This window comes from Lycorma delicatula, chromosome 6 (genome assembly GCF_047948215.1).
Source record: "Lycorma delicatula isolate Av1 chromosome 6, ASM4794821v1, whole genome shotgun sequence".
In the NCBI taxonomy this organism is placed as follows: Eukaryota; Metazoa; Arthropoda; class Insecta; order Hemiptera; family Fulgoridae; genus Lycorma; species Lycorma delicatula.
Genome location: NC_134460.1, coordinates 46,234,753 through 46,258,717, shown reverse-complemented (window position 1 = coordinate 46,258,717; position 23,965 = coordinate 46,234,753). Strand labels below are relative to the sequence as shown.

General features: G+C 28.8%; 1 protein-coding gene across 4 annotated transcripts in view; it reads left to right on the top strand.

Annotated features, from left to right (window-relative positions):
- Positions 1-23,965, top strand: part of LOC142327038 (uncharacterized) — a 499,320-nt gene that overhangs the window by 466,957 nt on the left and 8,398 nt on the right. For all 4 annotated transcript variants that reach the window (XM_075369805.1, XM_075369807.1, XM_075369803.1 and 1 more), the window contains 4 exons: positions 4,494-4,589; positions 8,920-9,147; positions 14,464-14,799; positions 22,512-22,688. In XM_075369805.1, the coding sequence (XP_075225920.1) occupies positions 4,494-4,589; positions 8,920-9,147; positions 14,464-14,799; positions 22,512-22,688 (837 nt within the window). The remainder of the gene's footprint in view (positions 1-4,493; positions 4,590-8,919; positions 9,148-14,463; positions 14,800-22,511; positions 22,689-23,965) is intronic.

Here is a 23,965-nt window from a genome sequence, read left to right as displayed (position 1 = left end):
TGATCATAGTTGAACAATTCCTTACTATTGGAATAAGAAAGCTCACAGAAAGATGGAACAAGTCCCTAAATGTAGTCTGTCTGGGACTATGTTGAAAAGTTTCATTGTCAGTAAATAAATTAATAAGTTCTCAGTCATTTATCACTTTAATTTTTAAACTGCCTTCAAACATAAATTTATGAAAAACTGTATTCAGCTACTTAATTTATACATATCTCCTACCTTCTGCAAAAAGATATACTACATCTGTAGTCTTTTCACCTGGAGTAAAAATAAAACAGCTAGTGCTCTTCCAATTCTCCAACTCTCTTGAGCAGGAGATGTTTCTTTGATCATGGGGAAAAGTTGTTTTTTTTTTATACAGAGATATACCGTCCAGTAGTTTTTGAATTTTGTGCATTAGAGGGTTTGACTAGTTTGAATTGTAGGAATCAACAATTTAATTTAAATCTTTCTTAATATAACTCAAAGTGCAGTAATTTTTGCATTTTCCCCTTTTTTGGAGTTTCCTGGACAAATTTTTGAAATTTTATTGGCCTGACCGAAAACAAATACGGTCAAGCTGTTCACACATGATGGTCTAACAGACAGACAAACTGACTTTTTACCTTTTTCTATATTAATGTACATGAACTCATGTACTTTGATTAAAAAAAAAAATCACATATAAGTTGTTAGAAACCACACAAAGTCTTCCAATCCTTCATCTACAGGATGATATACTTGTATATTCTATTTTTGAGATATTAAACAGTAAAGATTTTTAAAATTTTTATGGTAACAGCAAATTTTAGATATTTTGTTGTTCTTTTTATAAATTACATACTTTTACTGTTATTTGTAATGTTAAAATTTTGGACTTCACACTCACTGACTATATGTTAGACAATTATTTTTGTATAATTGAAATTTTAATTTTTGGTTATTGAGTGGAAAGTGACGTACGTATGACATCTGGGAGATGTCATCCAACTTATGATGATATAAGTAAAGGAGTCCAGATTTTTTAAAAATCACAATTTAATTTTTGAATAAGCCTTAATTTTTTAGTTCTTTACTTTCAACTGTATCCAATGATATTTTTATTATTTTTTTTATTATAACTTTAACTTTAAATTTACTTGAATTTCTGATCTACAGTTATAAATTGTTGTTGGTTTGTTATTTTTTATAAAAGATTCTGTCTAAATGTGTACATCATTTTATTAAAATATATGATCACAAAAAATGTACATCATACGTGAATTAATCGGTTGTTTATGTCATGGTGTAGCTAGTGCTTCAATGTAACACTAGTTTCTTTTAGTTGTAGCAATTAGACCGTGTCGACCTTCTCATTTTAACACCTCTCCCTCCCTTGTGGAAGTGTTCTATTCTCTAATCTCGTTTCTTTCTTTACCCCCTTCACTTTTCAACTCACTTGAGTTAACAAATTATCTATCACACTTTTTACTCGTTTGTCCTTTGATTATAAAGGTAATTTTGTTTTTCTATTATTATTATTAGTTTTTATTTATCAATAAAAACAATTTTTGTTTGTTTTGTAGTAAAATATTGATTCATTGTGGAAAAAATTTACTGCATAATATCATTGTTGATGTGTTTGAAATTTTACAACTAGCTTCAAAATAATGATGATATCAAGGTTGTTGGTCGTAGCCAAAAAAAGCAACCCTTTTTTGAATAATTTAATTCTAAAGATATCTTTACACCAATTTAAAATGAAAAAAAAAATTCCTAAAACATGATTTCAACCAACTGCTTAATTAATTGCTATTTCCTCATTGTCCTCGTTCACTTTTGATGTATTTGAACCAATGGTTAATTTATTTATCTTATCAGCACATGTTTTTATCCAGAATGTTTATTTTAAAAGATTAAATAAAAAAGTAGTATGTTTTGATAAGCCAAATATCATTACATTGTGTAGTCTTCTGTTTGAAGACTTGGGATAAATCATACTGTATGATGGGATAAAAAACTTAAGCGTTTTTTTGGAATAAGTGGATAGACTTATTCCATAAACTAAGAGTTTATGTTGAGAAATAAAAAAATAATAAAAATAAATGATGGCTCTCATTACTAAAAAAAAAAAAAAAAAAAAAAAAAAAAACCAGCTAACTTATCATTCATTGAGAAATATTAATATTAGTACTGTTTTTGACAGTCTGATCGTTTTATTTTTTTACAAAAATATAAAAGTTTTTCTAAATAAAGAATGGTTATTAGCCAGGATTTAAACAATTAAATCTTATTAATTAAATTAATCTTATTTCTCTGACTTCATTATGATTAACTGTTACCTCCAAATTACTTCTAATTTGGAAAAATATAAGAGAACTTATAATTTGTTAAATTTGTAGTGTTAAGAGTGTTCACTATATGTTGACTGATGACTAAAGTAGGATCTATTTTTATTTCTCTCTCCCGTTGTGATTATACTTTCATTGAATTTATTGGCTCTTCTGTAGTCACAGTCTGTGAGTAACTGTTGTAAAATATTTACGGTGTTTCCCAAACTACTACTCAATGCTTGATAGTTAGCTTAGTTATATGGTGTATGTGTTTGACATATTTTAGTCTGTTTTGTTCATTTCACATTAATCACTCTTGCCCTAATTGTCTGTTTTAACTATATATATATATATATATATATATAGTTAAACTTCCCTTAACCGTACTTCCCAATAACGGACTCCTCTTAATACCCCAGACACTTTTAGATTCCCTGGCAGTTTTATAATGGTATTAGTGGATAAAAAACTTCTCAATAATGGACCTTCTAAATAAAGAACGTGAACAATGAAATTACCTATAAAAACTTGTTCAGTCAATTGTGAAAAACAGACAGCAGGAAGTAAAGTTGTAAATTTCCTTGTTTTATTTTATACTCTATGTTTGCTAATTTGTTTATTTGTTATGAATTGCATCACTTCCCATCCAGATGTTGATGTTTTGATTTCAATCAATAATTCATCATCTAGTGTGATTCATCAACAGTTGCTGTGCAAGTGTATACTGTACATTGAACACATGTAATATTTTTGTTACAGTATAGTACCATATTTTTTCTAATAGTACATTTTTGATACATACATTTACTGTACATTCAGTTATGTTTATTTTACAAAAATCGTTACAACCATCTTTACTGCAATTTAAAATATCTGAAGATCATAAATGCTTGACGTTAAAAGATAAAGTAGCAGTTAGAAATGTCTACGAAAAAGAAAAACTCAATGTGTGTGATATGGCAAAATGTTATTATGTTGGGAAAACTCAGAAAAGCAAACTTATCTTAAAAAGAGCAAACTTGATATCCTAAAGTCGTTGACTGAAAATGAATATTAGTCAAGCAAACGTGCATTTCCTAAAACTCCAAGCATACTGGTTGACAATTTGACTTATGAGTGGTTTTGTAAGGCTCGTGCTAATAACATTACGGTCTCTGGAAATTGGATACGTGAGAAAGCCCTAGAAATTGGTGAAGAACCAGGTTACGATGAGTTTAAAGCATCAGGGCTCGGTTAGATAAATTCCTAATCAGACATAATATTTCATTTAAAAATGTTTGTGGTGCTGCAAATGAGAATTTGGGGTCTGAGTAGGAGGAAATTCTCAGTTAGTAGTTAATTTTATTCTCTTTATTGGTCGATTACAATAGTGCAGTATTTTCTTTTTCTTATTGAAATATGAATTTAAAGAGGACAGTGTCTTATTTTCAGATAGCCATAAAAAAATACTTTGTAATTTGTTTTTAAATTTTAGTTTACATGAAATAAATACGTAATACTCTGTTCAGAGTGGTTTTTTTCATTACAATTACCGGGCATAATATTATAAATAGCTATTAATAATAATACTATTATTATTATAGCTATTTATAATATTAAAAATTTCTCATTGATACTTGCCCTTTTATGAGATTAAATATTAGTTTTTTATGACCATTAATATCTTCTTAATTTTATTGATAATTTTTATGTGATGAAATAGATTTTATTTTTTTGAATTGATAATTACTATGCACAATGTATTTATAATATTGTACTGGCTTTAAATTATTTGTATCAACTGTTTTTTTATCATAAATTTTACATTCACCTATAAGTAAATACATTAAATAAAATAGTATGTATTTTTTATCAAAAGTGAATTTTTTGTATTGCCTATAACTTAAAATTTATTTCATCATACCGATTGATATTGTTTTTAGTTGTTTAATATTGAGAAACTGCTGATTATTTGTAATGACAAAGACTTAAAATTGGTGAAGGAAGAAGTTGTTGAATTATGAAAAACTAAGTCCTCCAGTATCTCTGTATCAAATGTATTTTCATAGACTTTTCCAGAAAGAAACTGAATTTGATCTGGTCAATAGTTCTTTCTATCCATTAGTCATTTCAACAAAAAGAATTAATTTCCATATTTGTATATATTTTATGTATACTGCATATGATATATCAAATTTATATTTATTTTTATCATTTTAGGTGTCTGAAACAGCTGAGAATGTAGCAGCTGCTGCTGAAAAAGCGATCAATGAAGTCGTGAGCGGGAAAGTTATTCAGGAAGTTATTGAAGAATTAGTAAGTTGCATTTGTTTATTAATTTTAAGTTCTTTTATTATCTTTGGAAACCTTGGTTCACACAATCAAATGGTCTAATGAGAAAGTGTTGTTTGCTATAGATTTAAGCATATATAATCCAAATGTAGTAAATAATTCAAAACAAAACAGATTTTACCTTCTAAATTTTTTGGGTTTTAAATTAACTTAAAACACGACTGCTGTATAACAAAAAAAAAAATTAAAAATTATTGTAAATATAGAATATATTTTGAATCCACACATTTTACTCTCCTACATTTAATATTCATAATTTTTTATCGCTTTGTTATCAGCTTCATCGGGGTTGTCTATTGTTCAATAACATTTTGTCTTTTTGTTACATACTTTTAATAGTGATGATACAAAAACACAACTATTTTGTCACTGCTCCAACAAAAAGCAGATGTGTATTGGAGCTGCAATAAATTGTATTATTTATTTATTTATTATAAGTGTTCTAATTTTGATATAAGATCATTAATTTCCGTACTCGCCAATAGATCTTTCCAACAGACATTACTTTACAATTTTTAAAATAATCACTCATTTACTACATGCTCTCGATTCATAACACTGTTTTCCACCTTACAAATGACACACCTACATGTAGGATATATATTTATTTGGTGCAGATCCAAGACCCATCCCCCAAATTCCAAAGTATTTTTTTGAGTCACTTGCTCTACTAGTATGCCTAGGAAAACATTTTAAAAAATTTGGTTCAAAAATATGCAATAAATAAAAATAAATTTTTTCTGTTTTTGTCGAAGGGGGAATTTTGTGGAAAGATTTTTTAAAAAATGTTAAGAAAAGCATGCGTGCATGTTCTGAGCTTATTATAATGTGGAGTTTATTTTTTCAGAGTTTTGAGAAAATTGACCCCCCCCAACAACCAGGAAATATTGACCTCAAAATTTTACCAAAAATTGCCCCATATACGCAAGTCTGCACAAAATTTCATCAAAATCAGTTTATTCAGTAAAATGAAACATTGAGAAATTAAAAAAAAACCATCCCCATTTTTTGTCTGATAGCCGTATTTTCTTTCTTGCAGCATAGATTTAGAGCTATGATGCCAGTAAATTAATATTGGATGTCATTAATTCATAGAAATTGTAATTGTATGTCAGTTTCATAGAGATAACTTGACACATTTTAAAAAGACACGTTTTAAAAAGAATATTTATGCTGACCACAAATGGTATTGCTCACATTATTACAAAACTTCATTAAAATGAAAAAAAAATTAAATATAATAAAAGCTTCTGATTTTTTTTTAGCAGTAATATTGATAGGTATCAGAAGAATCAAGAGCCGTCTCCTGTATTTAATTACACAGTTTAATTTCTTTTGATTGTCATTTTATTCTGTTTGCATGTATTTTACTAATAGTATTAAAAAAAAAGCCAGCCAAGGGTTGCATAACTTTTTTTAGCCTTGCCTTTGACAGACATTTATTTTACGTATGCCATAGTGTTATTAATTTTTAATGTCTTAATTTTCCAGTATTTAGAATACAGTTGTGAAAAAGAGCGAAATGTTCAGTAAAAAATCTCAGTCCAATTTTGACGACCCCCCTTAATCAAATGATGTTATTTAAAAATTATGCAATTAAAAGCATAATTGACAAAAAAAACGAAATTCTTAATAAAAACTGTTTATTCCCATTTGTCTCCTGCCAATATGATGGTTCAGTATTCAAAATTAATACTGTATTTAGAATAGTATAATTACTCAAAATTAAAAAAAAAAATGGTTCCCATTTAGCCCATACATTTTTAATAACAGCCACTACTTAAAAATCAGATGAAATATCAGAAATTATAAAAATGAAAATTAGAAAAATGTTCAAGTCAGGACCTGTAAGACTCCTTTTTTTGGAAAGTTACCATGTCATCTTCATCTACATTAATTCTAGATATACTTGATTTTCAATTTTCAAAATCTAAGTTTAAACAATTATCGATGAAAAGTTTAGTAAAACTTTCTCGAACAAATATTATTATTACTGTTTTCCCAATTAATTAATTTCTAACAAAGTTATTAACTTTATTTTTACTTTGCTGTATTAATATAATTTATTTATCTCATGCTTTGGGAATTTTATGGCACATATTTTATATATATCATTTTTTGTTCAATTATTAAAAAGTTAGTTTTTCTATCGTTTTTGGGGTCTTATACTTGATTTACAAAATTGATATTTATGTATTTTAGTAAACTTTACATTAGGATGTGTGAACCAACTTGTTACCTTACACCATTATTGCATAATGATTATTATAAAATTTTAATTTTGGTAGCGATTTTGAGTGAACCCAGTTGCAGATCGTGGCAATTTGGTTATTTGTTTTATTTTTATAATCCTCTAAAGATTCTTAATCCGAATCTGAAATCAAAACCAAAATCTGTGACAAAAAGTGTTGTTCACACACATAACATATTGAATTATAATGAACTGTTGAAATTGATAATTAAATACCGGCCCCATTCAGATCCCTAGTTTTTGATAACCTTAGGTTTTTTATTAATTATTTTAGTACTTGACCATATCAATATTTTTCAACAAGACTAAAAAATTTGAGTACTGCTTTGGGGCCCCTTGTCCAATGGGATAAAATGAATGAATAAAAATCAGAATGTATATAGCCAAATGTTTGGGACAAATTTAGACTTTTTTGGTCGATGGACTTTTGCGATATGAAGCAATAACTGTTTAGAAATCATGTGTTGGACATCTCCTCACCACCAGATCCAGTCGACTTAAATTTGTTGATCGGAATTTTAAATAACTTAATAAGTATTTTCATTGTATTGAAGCTTAATTTTTTCAATCGCTATTCAAAAAGTCAAAAATTCAAAAGTAATTTAGTCCTCCATTATTTTTAATTTTGTTGAAAATTTAATCCCATCAATACTTCATATACAGAAATGGTATGATCAGTATTCAAAAAATGTATGTTGAGTCAGGTTCTAGAGTTATTAATCAAAATACAGGCTGAACATATGTACATTATCTGAAAATTTCCATAGCTTTTTTTTGTATTTTTTTGACTAAGGGATTGTGAAACATCAACCTTAATACCAAAAGATTTAGCAGATATATTTTCCCTTTACAATTATGATCTTCTACAGCAATAGAGCAATGGTCTGGAAAATGAATCTTTGCTTTAAAATAAAGAAAAGAATCAGATTAGCTGACTGTTAACTACTACTGCCTTCTATGTAGGGTTACAGAGTTTGTTTTATCGTTTTTGTTTCCTAGGTTTCGTGGCCACCATTGATTGTTAAAGACTAATCTACTGTACACATTTCTTGGCCTGGTGATCTTCTATTTTGCATCTATTGTTATTTCACTATAAGAGATACAAGTACATGTAATTAAATAAAACTCAGCAGGTGTCTTGAGACTTGAGGATGTCACTTGCTTGATGTGCCAAGTTTTTGACATGTCTCACTTGACTGAATATTAGGTGTCCTTAAAAGTAGTTAAATAATAAGATAAATCAAGTATCTATTAAGGTTTTTACCTGGTGGCTGTACTAACACAGAACTGACACGAAGCGATTGTAATATGTCTTATGTACATAATACATTGATTTTTTTTTAAGATTGTTCCAAACTATAAAGAACTTTTTTTTATAAAAAAAAATTTATAAATATAATAGATTTAAGTAAAAAACTTAGGTTTATTAATTGTGACAGATAAGATAAGATCTTGTCTCTTGTGACAGACTGTAATGGAAAAGTTTCCCTTTTTTTTTCTTTCATTGATGTTTAACTTAATAATTTTAGAATTCTAGAAACAGAGTCTAATCAGCCTGTATGTTATTGATCCTGTTTTTGTTATGATACTTTCGCAATTGTAAAAGTTTAATATTTTGTTAAGCACATTGAGAATAAGGTCTCTGATCTTGTAAGAATAATTTTTTTATTACTTAGTACACATGATTGTTCACTAAAACATGAAATATAATTTCATATTTATGTTTGAACATATTGAGAGGGTGGATGAGGAAAGATTACCAAACAAGATGAAGACCAAGAATGAAATGGATAAATACGGTGGTAGAGGATGTGCACAAGAGAGGGGATGTGGTGAGAGTAACAGAAAACAGATGGTTGATGGATCGAAAAGATGGAGAAATTTTGTAGAAGGCCCAACCTGAGGAAACTTGGATTAAAGGGGATAGAAAATGATGTTTTATGTTTATAGATTTTTTAAATTTATGAACCAAAAAAGTTTTATTGTTCATAGTTAAATGAAAATTTTGTTTTCTTTATTATTAATATTATTTTTTTTCTTTAGCCGAAACAGATTATAGGAGAAAACAAAGAAGCTGAGAAAGAAACAGCAAAAGAGGAAGCTGCTCCTTCAGAAGCAAAGCCGTCTGAAGAATCTAAAGAAACCTCAGATGCAGTGGTTCCACAAAGTGTACCAAAAGAAAAAGAAGAATCAAAAGAAATTGAGTTGACACAACCTGCTAAAGATCCTATTGTTGAGGAAGTAAAAGAACACCCTAAAGAACCTGAACTGGTTAGTATTGTATAAGTTTAATTGTACATGCATATTGTGCAAACAGTTTTTAGTATTAAACATATCATGTTATCCCAGTTCCTATTATGTTTTGTGCTAAGACTTCATTTACGTTGTCTAACTCGCTCACTATAAATTTTATATTCAATTCAATTTTCATTCAATTTTACACAAGCATAAAAATATTACCTATATATTAAAAATTTAACAATTTTGTATAATAAATTTGTCAGTATTGAAGTAGCTGCTATGTTATTGTATCAAAACTAGTTTAATATATTGTATTGTGATTCTACTGACAATAATTATGATGAATTTATTTCATAAATTCATAAAATACATAAATATTTGACTTTGCCCCCAAAAGCGGACAAGAGCAGAGAGAGATAGGGTATGTTTTTATTAGACGTTTATTAAATTTGTAAATCTCCCTTGATTTTTAAGTAAGTCAAGAGTACTTTGCGTAAATTGAATTGTAGGACAAAATTGTCGTTAATGTGACCAATACTTGTTTTTTTTTGTTGAGAATAGTATTTTTGGTGTCGAAAGACTCAGTCAAATAATGATGTGAATGCATAGTCTGAAGTTAGATGAAGGAAGAGTTTTTGTCTGAAACCTTTGGTGTTCAAGGAAGGCACAGGGATTGTGCTTCTGCAAATCAGTTAATTTGATAGTTGAGGGTTGTAAGTTATGATAGGTGGTCGTGGTTGGATGAGGCCATATGAAGGCGATAGTAAGTTGTGTAAATACACTGATGGAAATGTCTGCCAAGGCCTCTGCATTGGTGGGATCCTGACAGAGCCCAAACTGATGACTGTGATGTATTATCAGGTTTAGAGGGTTTAAAAGATGACCTCCAGTAAAGACCGTCAGGGCTAGGAACAGAGGGAATGGTGTGATGACCAGATCATTACAAATCTTCCCCTACAGGGGTCAGGATGATATTTTATAAGTATAAATTCTACAAAAGCTCTAAAATATCATTTTAAGTTTTATAATAAACTCTACTTAGGCTATTTTGAAAAATTCAAACTACTGTCATTATCAAAAGCTGGTTTAACTCCATATAAATAATTTAACTGTGACAGCTAAGATTTCATGCAGGATTTTCAATCATGCTCTCAAGTTTTTTAACGATTTGATTTAGCTGTTATTTTGTGATGCATAAACACACAGATAATTTGTTAATATATAGTTTGCTTCATTTGTATTTGATATAAAGTCATGTTAAGAATAATCTGTATAACCTGATAATAGAATGTCTATTTAAAGTGCGTGTATGTTATGTTATGTTATCCAAATAGCTGATGTGATGTAATAATTCAAGAGACAATGCAGAATATTTCAAAATACCAGATAGGCTAAAATTCAGTTACCCATTACTAAAAGAATAAAAAAAGTACAAAAAGGGCATTACATGTTTATCCATCAAAACAAGTGTTGGTCTTCTGCCTTTATGCACTTGTGGCAGAATACTGTATACACTGAATTGACACTTTTATTCCATTAAGTTCCTCTTCCCTCACCATTTAAAATCAACTGAATTTGCAATCAACAACTTGAGATGGTTTAGTCACTTGAATTTAAAGAAAACATAGAGTCTTTGATCATTTACTATGACAAAAAACCACACGGTGCAAATCACATGACATACTGTATTTTCTCAAATATAGGTCGACCTCCCCCCCCATTTTTACTTACTTGTACGAAGTAAAGGAATTATTGTGATAGTGAAAAGTTTTGGTTTTCAGATTTCAACGGAAATATCCATTTTGACCATCCCTGAATCCAATTTTGATTAGTTTCGGTATGACATCTGTTTGTACGTACCTCACATAACTCAAAGATGATTAGCCAAAGGATGTTGAAATTTTGGATTTAAGACTGTTGTAACATCTGGTAGTGCACCTCTCCTATTGGTTCCAATCGACCAAAACAAAAGTGTCCAAAAAAGCACAAAATCCAAAAAAATATGGATTTTGGACTTTTTCTTAACTGCAGTAATAAGCCCTCATTGAGAGCGTTTCAATGATATATCATTATTTTCATTGGTTCCAGAATTATAGCCAACTGAAATTTTAATTAATGAAATATTTGGATGTTATAAGGGGAAGACACATCAGTGGAGTCAGACTTCATCTCCCTTTTTTTTTTAATTTAAATATATTGATTTATTAATAATTATTAACCCCTGATTGTAAAAAAAAATTATGATAAATAATAATATTCAATAACAACAAAAAAAAGAATTATGAAAAAATTTATTAATGAAATAAAATTTTATGTACTATTCATTTAAAAAAAATGTGTATATATAATTTAATAGGTGTACAAGCAAATGATGTGGTGTCCACATCAGATTTTTTAATTTAATTTTCAAGAAAAAAGTTGGTAGAATTTTTTTCCACCAAAATAAAATTTTACCACATAAGAAATTAATTAAAAATGTATTATATATATCCCGTATTTATTAATATAAGCCCCGCAGCATATTTTATGATTTTCTTTATAAAATTTCAGGGTGTGGATCTTAATTAAATCATTGAAATGATTGAATGATTAGTACTGCGTGAACAATGTATATTGTATTTAATTAAGTACAATATAATATAATTAAATTTTATAGCTGAAATGTACACTGAGGAATTATGTGGATAAATACTTATGCGGATATGGATATATGTGTAGGATTATGTTATACATACTTTTTATTACACTACTATAATAGTATTTTATTACACACTTTTATAACATTATACACAGTTGCTTAAATTGTATATCTAAATAGAATCGTGTAGGATTATGTTATACATACTTTTTATTACACTACTATAATAGTATTTTATTACACACTTTTATAACATTATACACAGTTGCTTAAATTGTATATCTAAATAGAATCAAAAATTAAAAAAAAAAATTTTAAGACAGTAAAAAATATTGCAAAAGAAATAATGATTGCAATTTTTTAATTTCTATTTAAATTGATTTTTCTATATTTTCACAAAACAGAAATTTCGTTATAAAGCCTACTTCTCAAAAATTCACTCACAACTTATAAACCTTTGAATTGATGCTATCATTATCACTACTGTTATCTGAAATAAAATGTTGTTTTCAGTATTTGATTCTTCCTCCCACAGAATATCATTTTCTGTTCCATTTAACATATTGCTAATGCAGTGTTTTTAAACTTTGTCTAATACTATCTGGTGTTATTGAGTTCCATGACTTAGCTCACAGAAGGTTTCTTATTCTTCCAGTAGGAGCAGTTGATTACTGTTGCTTCACATCCAACAATTACAATTTTTTCAAAAATATCTAAAATGCTTGTTCACAACTACATCGAAAACCTGTTGCTGTGAAGTCATACCACCAGGGGTATATAACTAAATCTGTGTTTAGTTTTTACTTCAGATTTTATATTTTCGGTCAAACGATCCCTGAATTCATCTAATATTAACATAGATCACCAAGTTTTTGAACTTGACTTGTTTTAAGTCCATCCAACCTTTTTCATTTACTTGTACAATAATGTTTTTTGGCAACATTTTTCTTTTTAAAATCACAATAGTGACAATTTTGTTCCCTGTTCTAACACACAAAATTATAACAGTTATCTGTGCTTTTTCATTTCCACTTGTTTTAATTAACACAGATTTTTCACTCTTTGCATTTGACTGTTGCATTTGTAGACTTGTCAAAAAAACAGGAGTTTGTTCAGAATTACCATTTCTTTCTATGGATAATTGCTGTATTCTTAAATTAATAACGTGTATCTATTTCTTGAAAACGGCCTACCTGTGGTCCTCTGAAAGATTTCTGGGAACATAGTGTGGTCTTGGGAGAAGCTTTAAGCTTCTCCCAACGATGTACATTTTTTTTGTTGACATCATATTTTCTGGCTGCCCTAAAATTATTAGACTTTTCAGCTTCACTTATTACTTATAATTTAAATTTTATATCAAAATTTTAGCGAAAATCTTTTACAATTATACACTACTGGGGGAAAAATTACAGAAAATAACAATTTTAAAATGGGATAATAACTTCAAGCTAATAGCTTTTAACTAAAAGTTGAGAACGAAAACCAAATTTTGTAAAGAAAACAATAGAAAAACTGTCAGGAATTACAGTGAAACGGACACTTCTGTGTAAAGGACAATTTCAAAATTCCCAGATGTAAAGTATAGGATTTTAATATTTCAACTTTTATGAAAGTACACCTATCTTTATCTTGCTCATTCTAATCCTAACTATTCATAACTATTAACTGTACATGCAGGTAGATAATAATTCTGAAGAATAAAGCTTGTATTGAATCACTATATTAAGGTAGAAAAGAAGTTACCAAATACTCACCAAAAATAAATGTATAACTATTATTTGAAGAAAAAATTAAAATAAGTGAAATAAAAAACATGGTTTCACAGAAATGGGGAAAATTAAAACATTCACTGGTTAACTTGACTCATCCATTTTCTTTAAAAGTTTTAGAATGTAATTCTGAGTTTTAAATTTACCAATATTCTAATTTAAGAAGTCAGTATCTTTATGAGAATAAGAAATTCCTAATTAGGTACTTTTATTAATAATAATAATAAATAATAGATGATAATAATTGAACAGGACCCATGGTAACTGTATCTTCTAATCCCCTTAAGCAATTGCAACCATACTTAAATCACCCATATTCAGTAACCATAGTATAAAATTTCATAAAAATCCACTTTTAACAATTTTAGCGAAACGATAACTGATATTTAAGTAATTCGACATTTTAAAATTATGTTTTTTGGTTTGAGATGATAATGAAACATCAAAAACCCTGATATCCAAAATTTGACCGTATTAGCAGCGTATACTTCCTTTACGTGATAGTTTTTACTATTTAGTTTGGAAAGTAAAAATGAACCAAAAAGCAATTGCAATTATATCAGTTGATTACTACCCACAGCAGAATCAAAATCTACTTCTTTTTACAGAATTTAAATGTGAATTCGAATGAAAAGTGGAAAGTGACTTAGCTCACTAAAAAAATGATTTATAATATCATTTTTGAGTTGTCAAAATTCAATATCTTAGGATTAATCAGTAAAAACCACGTAACAGTTTTCCATTGGCGATACTGATGGTCAAAATTAGAACTATAAATGATATTATAATATTATATCATAATAATAAAACAAAAATAATATGCATATATTTTAAGTAATATTTACGTAGAGTATATATGTTGAAGAATTATTTTCAGTTTTATTGGGTGGGGTGGGGGGTATTGAAGTGATATAATATATTTAGTATAATTTATTTCAGATCTCATCTGTCACTCACAAGTCAGATGAGCCTGTTGCTGTTGAAAAGTTATCACCTGTCAAGGTCGAACCTCCTGTTGAAGAAAAACCAACACCTGTATCAGAACCAGAGCCAGAAATAAATGCTGCTTTACCACAAGTCATACTACAGGAAGTAATTCCACCATCAGAAGAAATACCTCCCCCGCTTCCAGCCAGTCCACCGCCGACTGAAGCTCCACCACCAACACCTGTCCAGGCAACTCCAACACCCGCTCCAGAGGTTGAAGAACATAAAACTGTAGAAGATAAACAATCAGTAGAAGAACCGACTAAAGAAGAAACACCTGAATGCGATGTAAGTTGTTAGGAATTTTGTTAAAAATTTATTTTTAATTACTGTTATTTTAATATTTTTTTAAGGGCTTATTAATTTTTTACCTGATTGATGTTCTCCATTTCTTTTTTGTTCTCTAAAAATGTTCTAACCTCAGCATAATTACTACTTTGCTCAAATGTATATTATATATACGTTAAGTTTTTGTCTTTCTCTATAGTTTTTAACCAATTACTAACTCACATTAATTATGGATTTCTAAATTCATCTCGAGCAGACTTATATTATTTGCATTTTTTAGTTCATCCTGCCTTCTGATGTTTATATTTTTTTAAATAAAAATTTACCATTATTAGAAATAAAAATAATACACACATGATCTGTTATCGACCTTACATAATAGGGGACAGCTGGGAAATTATGTTACTTGCATGCATTTTTTTTTATGAGCAGTTGAAAGTTTTGTCAAATAGCTTAACTTATTCTATGGTTTTACATATAAATTTTCTGTAGCTACATTATGGTAGGCTGCATATTAATAAAAAAATATTAGTCTCATAAAAGTAAAATATTTAGTTTCTAAAATATTAAAATATTACATGTAGCAGTTGTCATTGTTACATAGAAGTTTCTGTTACTTATAGATTTCATTATCAAAAAAAGTTTATAAACAGTTATTTTTTTTCTGGCTTTCCTGTTCATGTTTTACTTTGATTAAGCATTACACTGCAAACCCATATTTTAAAGAATCTCTTCTTAATCCATAAATCAATCTATGTTTGATACTAGCATTGTTTGTTTTTAATGTACTGCTTCTCAATCATGCCATGTGTTTTGGAAGTCTTACTTATTTCATTAGTTTGTTATAATTTTATATCCTAAATGCTGAATAAATGTTCAGTATTTAGATAATTATCTTGACAATCACAGACAAATTTTTTTTTGGGCTTAATGTTACAGAAAATGACTTGTTTGTTGGTTAAAGTTCAATAGTTAAACTTTTTCAGTACTTTAACTCGACTGATCCTGGAACTTTGACATCAACATCAGTTGCAGAATGTTTTTTTAATGTATATAATTTTTATACATTAAAGATCCTTTTATCCAGTATTTGCATTTTCACTGGTGCATTGCAGGTTATATAATAAGATTTAGAGGGTCTTAAAGACAATCTTCAGTAAACCCCATCAGTACTAGGAATGGAAGAGGTGGTGTAGCTACCAGGATCATCAAAAGGCAGATGTCTCACCCTATGGGAGTAGCTCAGGACAACTGTATCTTTTATGATTTAATCTCTTTTAATGCTGTTTGTTAGTCGCTGACAGAAGTATTTGTGAATTTTCTATTCAAATAGTTCATTAGCAATCATCCAAGTTCGGTATGGATTTAATCCTATATTAGAATTTAACCTTTAGAATTAGTCAGTTACAATATAAAAAAAATAAATGAGAAGGCTATCGAAAAATACCCCTGCTGTGCAGAAGGGAAATCGAGAGGAGAATAGGATGCCTCACTGTAAACAGTCATACAAGTTGTACTAAGTGTTACTACAGGTGATATATATGATTCAAGTACATATATAATAAAACTAATACAATTAAAGTACTTCGGGGTACCTTTGTCTGTCCACATCCTTGTAAATTCACATTCAAGTCATTTAAATGCAAAAATACATCAGCTAAGTAAGGCAACAGCAACAAATATCATTATTCTGTAAAAATATTGAGTATTTTGTTTGTTTATACTGGAAAAATATTATTAATTACTTAAGCAATTCCAATAACCGAGTTCAACACTTTCCCTTTTATAACCATCTGACTTCTGTATGGAAAAGCAGAAATTTTTTTCTTTTCATCTGTTTCATTGCATAATTTAGCAAACAACTTGTTATATAATGGTTGACATTTAATAGAATTAACTGTTTTTTACAGTTTTATTAAAAATTTGAGATTCTCCAGCGTATTTTTTATGGCAAGATCTGGGAAGGAAGCAAGGGTGCCATTTTACCCTTGGTATAAAACGATCTTTTAATTTTTTTATAAATCCACTGTTCTTTCCTGTTTATCTCTTGAATCATCACTACATACTGCAATACATTTTGTTTAATCTATGTTATTGTTTTTAGCACCTTCATAAAAAATATAAAAAACATTGTCTGTTGCGTGACCAGGTATTGACATGTCCGTGATTGATTTGTCTGTATTGTATTCATATCTCACAAAACATAAGAACTGAGATGTGTTTTTCTGCTATGTGTTGATTCATCAAATTGAATACTAAAAAATTCACTTGAACTCATTTGCTGAATTATCTGATTGTGAACATTAGCAGCCATGTCATTGATTTGCCTTGATACTTTGTCTTTAGAAAGTGGAATTTTTATCTATTTTTTTGCTTCTTCCATGCCTATTAAAGCACTTACTAAATCAATTGCAGCAGGCAATATGAGGTTTTTATGATTTTATTGAATTATGCATTTTTGACGTCTTAGCTATTCTTAGTGCTTAGTGCTTCTAGTGTACTTTTATCAGTATGACTTTACAAGTAGATGCTAACTTTCTTTAAAAAAATTCCAAGGGTTTGCTCTTTTGATCTGGATGTTTAGTTTACAAGTGTCGACTTAATTTTGATGGCTTTGCTTTCATCAGATAGGACTTTAAAGCAAACAAGGTGCTGTGATTTTCCATCCAATGAGGTAAAACCATAATTTAGATAACTGTTATTGTACAATCCTGCCTTTTAACCAGTCGATTCACTGGATGTAGATGGCTCTCGTTTTTTTTACATATTTATCCATTTTGCATATGAATCTAATTGAAAAAAAACACGTATCATTTTACCACAAACTAAAAAAGCGAAACCTCCATTATTATTTTCAATGAAACTATGCTTTAAAAAACATAAAAGACGGACGCTTTGCATTCAAAACCAAACTGATATTCTGCAATTCCTTGGACTTCTTCTTACTGCTGAGATCACGATATGTTCAAACATATCATATGCATTTTTGAATTTGACACTCATAGTGAATATTATAGAAGCAGATCAGTTTACAAGAAGTTTGTACATATCAAATTGGAACCTGTTAATTGCCCATGTTTCTATACTTCATACACTCATGTTTGACACATCAACACAGCTAAATAGTTTTAACTAGGTTTCACTGGGTAGGAGTTGGAGGAGTCGCAAAATATTCATTATACTTTTTTTTTACATTTTGGGGGTCTCTGAGCTAAAAAGGATAAGAATCACTGATATAGTGCATTAAATTCTTGTGTTTTCAATTGCATTAAATTTTGTGTTTTAAATTCTAGTGCATTCTTGTGTTTTGCTGACATTCTTAATCAAACATTTTCTTACATGTACTTTTTTCTTCTTTCTTTGTTTAGTAACAAAGTGATCATTTTTGTGTTTAATTCATGGTTGTTTTAGTTCCAGTAGTTATTGATTTTATTTTTTTCAATGTTAATAAAATAATTTGGTGTCTTATGTCTTTTAATGATTGAAACAAGAATAGAAGCGTAAAAAAAAAATTAAAATAAGAATTTTGTAAGTAAAATTGTACAAAATGTGATTTTCAATGGTTTAACTTTACTGCAGGTTACTCCAGTGTTTGTTTTTGTTCTTTTGTAACTCAAATGTCAGATGCTTTGACTTTAGTGATTCAGATAAGTCAATCTTGATAATTCATTAATGTGATATTTCTCTTTTCTAAAAAAAGAAACCTAAGTAGATAGTATTCTTGATGAAACGTGAAGCCTCCTAAAATCATTTCTAATCTGAAGAAATCCTGTCATGAGACCATACATTTTCCTTCTTTGTCTTGTTTCATTATTATTTTATTTATTCTTTTTATAAGCGAGCATATAAATATAAGGTATAAATCTAAAATGTAGGTTGCAATTCAGTACTTTTTCCTGATCTCATTTTGCTGTTGATTATAGCATTCTAGTTTTTAAGGCATAAGATCTCTTTAACTGTTTTTGGAATATTTTTACAAGAAAAAGCTTTTAAACATCTTTTTCCTAGATTTTGCATTTACTGCTACCTCATAAAAAGTGCTACTTTTCTTTATTAACTGCTGTTTATCATAAATGGTATTAATTCTGTTTGTACAAACAAGGTTGTAATGTATATAGAGTATATGCTTGACCTTGTGATTTGTGTATCTGTAAAATGTACATCATCTACAAAATTAATTTTTTTTTAACATTATAACCCTTTCATCCAGGCTATGTGGATTATCGTCAACAATCTGGATGAATGAAAGTCCAGATAAAAATTTTCAAATAATTTTTAATGTTATATTGTCAATATGTGTCTGATTATGGGTTTCCATTGCTGCATTCTGTCACATGAAGAGTGTTCCTACCACACTCCTAAAAAAAATATACTAAAGTCGTAAGAGCTCATAAGTTAGTTTACCGCAGCGTACTTTCCTGGTCATACTGATGACTCCAGTTGTTGAATGTTGATTCTGGTGTACAAACTTGCAAGTGCTTTTGAACTTACCCACAAATTCACAGAGCATATGGCAACCTGTTAAGGTTGATCTCCACTCACCTCAGCTACCAAAATTCAACCTACAAATCGCCCCCATTTCATGAAGGGCCAACGTTGAAGATGTTCCTTGCTGTTGTTATAATTATCTTCATGGTGCTGTTTCTAGTTATCATAGGGTGTAACTAATGACTATTAACATATAAAGTTATGATAACCGTACATTGAATTTTCATTTAAAAATACTAAAATATAAGATTCATACAAGTTTTTATTTGTAAATAGTTTAAAGAATTTTTAACCAATTGTAAAAAAATTGAATGAAAACAATACTTGTTTTAATTTTTTGTTAAAATTTATTACTTACATGTTTATAATTTTGTTATTCCATTAACAATAACCTAATAATAAATTGTAAAAAGTTTGATAAATTTCATTTAAGCAAGATAGTGGTGATATTGTTAAATAGACAAATTAATGAAACCCACCGGTTTGATCTAGTGGTGAACACGTCTTCCCAAATCGACTTATTTGGAAGTCGAGAGTTCCAGCGTTCAAGTCCTAGTAAAGTCAGTTATTTTTACATGGATCTGAATACTAGATCGTGGATACCGGTGTTCTTTGGCAGTTTGGTTTCAATTAACCACACATCTCAGGAATGGTTGAACTGAGACTGTACAAGACTACACTTCATTTATACTCATACATATCATCCTCATTCATTCTCTGAAGTATTATCTGAAAGGTAATTACCGGAGGCTAAACAGGAAAAATAAAGAAAGAAAGACAAAATAATGAGCACATGCAGTACCATTGATAAGGTGAAAGACATTGATATCAATTTATTTATTGAATCTGGTCATAAATATATAAAAGATAATAAACTTACATAAAAAGTTACATATATTTATCCTGCAGAGATTCACATGGGCATCTGTACATAACCTGATGTAAAATTAGAATTAAAACTTAATAAACATTACTAATAATTTAATTATTAATGATAGACTGATACATAACCTATATACAAAGTGAACTTATCAAAATATAGATTACGTAGTTGTATGTGAGAATTATTATCTACTATCTATTATTGTTCAGTTTTTAATAGCCAAGAATAAATAATTAGTGAAATTTTTAGAAAACATAAAATTGAGAGTAAAAATAGACCATACCAGGAACCTTGGGAAAATAAATATTTAATTGCGTATAATAATGGGAAGTTACAGTAAGTAGTGTGGCATACGTACACTTTTAGAAGTATATAAGGAAACTTTGAAAAGCTGCAATAGTTAATTTAAGGAAGAAACAAATTGGTTTATTTCATAAAGTATCCCAAACCCAGTCTTATGCTTTGCATGATTCTTATACCATCTTCTACTTGCTAAACCAAAGAAACCATTTTCTAATGACATTATAATAAAAAAATTTTGCTTTTGAAATGGCAAAGGTTTTCAGAGGTGCTAAGATGGCTGAGATATTTGAATTGGTGCTGCTTTTCAACCAAACTGCAACAAGAAGAGCTATTGATATAGAAGAACAATTAGAAAAGTTATTCATAAGTTTTACTGAAAAAAGCTCCTGCTCCTTGTTTTGTCTTGATGAAAGCTCTGATTTAACAGGTGTGTGTCAGTTATTGATATTTATTTGTGTTATGCAAGAGGATTTTTCTACAAAGAAGGAATTATTTGAAATATGTGCTCTTCATGGCACCATGAAAGGAAATATTATCTGACACCTTAAGAAACACAGTTGACAAAATAGGTGTGTTTAATAATTGTTCTGCAATCATAACTGCTGGTGCACCAGCGGGTAGGAGAGAAATCTGGGCAGTTTGGGTTGCATAGAGAAAATAATAATGTGACTTGTCCGACAATTCATTGTATTATCCACCAAGGAATCTTATGAGGGAAAAAAGTGAAACAAAATAGTTTTTGTAAGTTTTTAAACTTGTAATTAACATAATAGAGGTTGGAATTAGAGTTCTTTTGCATAGAGAGTTAAGACAGTTTTTGGATTTGGAGCAAGTGGAGGTTGCTTCTATATAACCATGTATGGTACAGGAAAGTGTCTGGAGTGATTCTTTGAAATAAGAAAAGAAATTCCATCATCCTCGCAGAATTTGTTTCATCTGACATGATCCAAATAGAAGAACAGATTTTCTTAAACAACCGGCCTTACTAACAGACATCAGTTTTCATCTCTTCAAACTGAACCTATATCTCCAAGGAAAAAAAACAGGTGATATCAGTTTTAATGGGACGTTAAACAAATTTAAGGATTTTCAAATTTTCTTTGCGGAAAATGTCTTGACACATTTTTCAAGCTGTTGCCAACTGCAGAAGAGTTTAAAAATGATGAAATTCATGATTTATCAGATTTTAATGTAAATATAGAAGAAATTATTGTAGACATTAACGAAAGATTTCAAAAATTTGAAATACTAAAAAGAAGTGTCAAGTTATTCAGTAATCTTCTTGCTGCTGATATATAGGAATAAGAAACTCACGTTCAGTTAGAATTATGTGATCTACAAGGTGATACGTCCCTACAAACCAGACAAGAAACAGAATCAAAATTTTTAAGCTGCTGTCAAAGGAGCAATTTCCAAATTGTGAAATTTGGGTAGAAAGTTAATTCAATGTTCGATAGCACTACAATTGTGGTATTCTCCATAATGAAATTCATCAAAAATGTAGCAAAAGTCACCTCACAATTCTTCTCTGCTTTCCCTTTGGAGAAGTAAGAACTATTGAGATGGAGATTGTTGACATTCAGTGTTTGGTGAATGCCGCTGATCAGCCACATTGTTCGCATTAAACTTATAAAATTTTCTTTTTGTTTGTTTATTTGTACTTATATATTGTTATATATTTTTATTTCACTTCTTTAAAAAATTATTACTATAGAAGATTTATAAGCAGCAGATTGTTTTTTTTTACTCAATTAAAAGTCTTAAAACTATGGTTCTTTTTTTTTCTCAATTGAATGCCTTTTTAATCATTGAGTAACATGAAAATGCTAACTTATTATTATGTGGCCTGCCACTGTACTTCTGATGTTGGTTGTTTTCTGTGAAGACTGAGAGATTAGCAGCAATCCCTGTTTGTGTTTTTAAAAATCCCAGTACTGATCAGCCCAAATAATTCAGATATTTGTATGAATAGGAACCAAACAAATGGTGTTACTGTATTTTATTGTCTTTATTATTTTTTTTTTAAAATTAATTAAAGGAGGTTGCTGGAGGTGGTGGAGAAAGTATGGCTGAACTCAATGTAGAAGATAATGCAGTAACTTCTCCAGTTGATACTATTATTAATGAGACTTCAGAGCTGAAATTCTCCGCAGTACCAGAACCACCACCAGTACCAATGGTGAATGGAATAGCAAATGATGATAGTGCACATAAGGTGAGAAAATTTAATAGTTTTTTAAATATAGTTTTTTTTTTAATAATTAAAAGTCGCTTTTATTGAGGATTCTTAGTCTTTCTAATTCATTGTTTATGCAAAAACAAGTACACTTATATCATAAAAAGTTAACATTTTATAGTTACATACTCTTATGCAAAGCACTCTTTAACAGTGTAAAACTTTTTCAATAGGAAGCAAAATAGGGAGTTTAAAAATAAGCGCTTGTTTAAAGTTTATTTTTTCAAGATTGTTCTGTTATTTTTAAAAGCATATGACTCTCTTATACGAAGTAGGTGAAGTAAATTTAAATATTCAGATTTAGTTGATTTGATAATAGGGAGTGTGTAAGGTAAAAACTATAGTGAAAGGCAAAGCTAATAATGTATAAAATTGATAACTAAGAAGATTGTAACTTAAGTAGGATCAGGATTAAAAGATACCCATAGAACAGAAAGGAATGGAGACTAACCAAAAAAAAGTAATGGAATAACAGGCGATTCTAGAAAAGAATTTGTACCTCTCATATTTAAATTACAAATCTTATACAAAAATTACATTTTATTTAAAATTAACCTATTTTTTATGTTTTAGTATTAAAATGTTAATTTTACGTATTTATTTTTACCTTGCATATTAAAGTTACTATATATAGAAAAAAATAAGAAAGGCTGTAAAATAGTAAAGGTGATCAAATTATACGATATGTCTAGTAATAAATTTTGTATTGCTGTTTGTTCAAATTTTGAATGTTTGTTTATTTGTAATTCAAGTTATAAATAATGGTTTGTACACATAACAGTTATCATAAGATATGCTGTCAATGAATTTCTTGTGCCTTGAACTTCTTATATTTCTTAATTTAACATCTTACCTACCATATACATGTATATATAAGTGATGTATAGTAGAAACCGATCAAATATTCATGTAATATAATATATACATAACAAAAAAAAGAATATATAGTTATCCTAAAAGGTTGCATCCTGAAAAGGTTGCAATTTAGCACAATTTAACTGATAAATATTGTTTTTTTATATTAGTAGAATTAGCCATAAAATGGTTAAACCTCTGCAACACAGAACTAGCCAAAAAGAACTTCTTTTAAAAATGTCTTATATGTATTTTTTATATAAGTTCTTTTTGGCTAGTTCTGTGTTGCAGAGGTTTAACCATTTTATGGCTAATTCTACTAATATAAAAAAACAATATTTATCAGTTAAATTGTGCTAAATTGCAACCTTTTCAGGATGACGACTTTTTTGTCAAACGTT